Raw genomic sequence first — 2,719 nt, 5'->3', positions numbered from 1 at the left:
CATGAACTCCTTTTTACCCCCTTTTTGCCACAATACTTAACCATAGTGCTATGCGACCTTTCCTTTTTTTATGTATAGCACATTTATTTGTTTTAACCACTAGCCATACATCTTGAATTTTTTCCTTTTTTAATTGCAGCTTTTCCAAGGAATTCTCTACTGCCATCAGCGAAGGGTACTCCACAGAGATCTCAAACCACAGAATCTCCTTATCAACGAGCAGGGCGTCATAAAAATAGCTGATTTTGGTCTTGCTCGCGCATTTGGAATCCCAGTGAGAGTGTATACACACGAGGTAAATTTGTCTATTGGGTGTTATTCATAAGATTTAAATATGATGTTCAGATAGAAAGGAACTTCAGTAGACCTCCATGCATATATATATCTTCTTTTCATAGAGTAAAACAGTTAAGGAGTCAATATTAAACTAACTGTAGGAGCCCTAAGTATTGTTCTCTTAGTTTCGAGTCTAATATGAGGACTATCATTGCAGGTTGTGACTCTGTGGTATCGAGCTCCAGAGGTCCTCCTTGGTTCCTCTCGATACTCCTGTCCTGTTGACGTTTGGTCTCTCGGCTGTATATTTGCTGAGATGGTTACCAAACGGCCACTGTTCCATGGTGACTCAGAGATTGACCAGCTCTTCAGGATATTCAGGTTATACCCTTTCCAGTTAAATAGGAATTTAATGTTATACTTGTTACCATTCTTGTGGTTGTTAACTGAATTTCAGAAGCTGACTGCACATGTTTGATTAATGAAACTTGAAAGTTCAAGGATTCAGTGCATAATTTTAAAATGTCGTCAAAGTATAATTTTAAAATCATGCAATTACTCAAATGTTACAGTGTGCTGAAATCTACATATATTTGCTCTTTGACGATTCTTTAAGTAGATGGAATATATTTAATTTTTTGTTTGCCTATACATTTGTGCTTTAGTTTCCTTTTCATAAATATTATAACCAATTATATCTTGTACATGCATAAGTCAGTTTTCAATAGATAACAGGTCTGTTACACTGTTGACATTAAAGTTAGGCATGCTAATGGTATTTCTCTCGAGAGTATAACCAGTTCCTTTGGGAATAACAGCTGGATTAATATAAAAAAAGATGCATTAACCTATTGGATCTGCCAATATCCATATTTGTCATTTGATTTGCTTTATCCAGATGGAACTAGATGATTTTCCTTGCACAGACTCCCTATCATCTCTCTGGGTAGTCCGTAACACAGTGCAAGAATAATGACAATAAGTAACATTTTCTTATTCGTGAAGGCAAGTTCGCATCACCCCAGCCCACACCCAGATTTTCCCACGACGGCATGTTCAAGTCATCCACCCCTATAGCTAAATTTTATCATAAGGTGATGGATTGTATGGGTTAAAATTGATGTTTAAATCAACTATTGGATTTCACATTGCTAATGGTCTTGATCATTTTTCAGAACCCTAACAACCCCCACGGAAGACAACTGGCCTGGTGTAACACAACTGCAGGACTACAAGGCCAATTTCCCCAAATGGACTGATTACAATCTCGGAAATTCTGTCAAACAGATGGACAGTGACGGCCTGGACCTTTTGTCGGTAGGTAGCATAACTGAATTAAATATAGCCTTTATAACTAAATCCATTAGGACATGTCAAGAGGCACACAAGAGAAATTAAGTATAAAAGATAATATAAGTTTAGTGGTTATGTGATCCATTAGAGCTAGTTACATGCTTAGTCAAGGGTAGTTTCGTTTGGTCAATTATGTTAAAACATAGAAGGCTTCACGAGTGCCTAGTCACTGAGGAATCAATTACTAGGTGTACTTGGCTGCCTTTCCTTAAATTCTTGTGAAAGGTTTTCATTTTTATTAGATTTTTGTTAGTATTATTTGTAAAATTATCAAGAAGACTGAAAGTGACAAAATTATACATTTTCTTTATAACTTTAAATAGGTGAGATCAGGTAGGTTTAGTACTTGACTCTGGTAACTGCCCTTATGGAGGAAATCATGGTGGACAGGGTATTTATACATGTCCTTTTACTCAATGCTGACATTGTAACTTCCTATTATTTCAGAAAACACTGATCTACGATCCTACTCGTAGGATTTCTGCCAAGGAGGCCCTGAAGCACCCCTACTTTGATGATCTTGACAAGTCCACTCTTCCAGCCAAGAATTAAACCTTAATTTAGAGGACATTTATCTTTTCTCCACTCTCCTTTTTTTAATATTATCATCATCATTGTCATATGTTTGTATCTATTGGATGTGTAACTTTTGAACAAAAGGTTTCTTGAGGGCAGGACTTTTTGACCATTCTGGCCATATTTACGACTATGTTATTGTCTGTCAAGTGTGTTCTACCAAATTATGGTAAAACAAAAAGTCCCTGTCACTACCCGTGAATGTCTGATTTGAACAAATATATTTTTGCATGGTTTAAAACCAGTGTTACTGCTGCTTTCACTTTGTGTTAGCATTCCACCAAGGTGGAAGAAACATAGAAGCAGGACTTTGTGCTTTCTAGTGCACGCTTTCAGAGTCTGATAAACAATTATTCTGTTTTCTCTATTCAAGCTCTTCTTTGTAGCTCTGTCCTTTTGTATTATAGTTTTAGGTCTGCACACTATATATAATTATACAGATCAATACATAACAGTATAAAAGGTGAAGTGTCTTTCAATTATAATTGTTGGGCAATAAAAGTTATCCAAATAT

General features: G+C 36.1%; 1 protein-coding gene across 1 annotated transcript in view; it reads left to right on the top strand.

Annotated features, from left to right (window-relative positions):
* The window catches only part of LOC125031853 (cyclin-dependent kinase 1-like), a 7,689-nt gene extending 4,970 nt beyond the window's left edge, over nt 1-2,719 (top strand). The window contains exons 4-7 of the mRNA XM_047622841.1: nt 140-295; nt 494-657; nt 1,452-1,593; nt 2,077-2,719. Coding sequence (XP_047478797.1) covers nt 140-295; nt 494-657; nt 1,452-1,593; nt 2,077-2,181 — 567 coding nt within the window. The 3' untranslated portion in view covers nt 2,182-2,719. The remainder of the gene's footprint in view (nt 1-139; nt 296-493; nt 658-1,451; nt 1,594-2,076) is intronic.

Source organism: Penaeus chinensis, chromosome 13 (assembly GCF_019202785.1).
Source record: "Penaeus chinensis breed Huanghai No. 1 chromosome 13, ASM1920278v2, whole genome shotgun sequence".
Lineage (NCBI taxonomy): Eukaryota > Metazoa > Arthropoda > Malacostraca > Decapoda > Penaeidae > Penaeus > Penaeus chinensis.
Note: the sequence above shows the minus strand (reverse complement) of the source record. Positions and strands in the feature narration are given on the sequence as shown.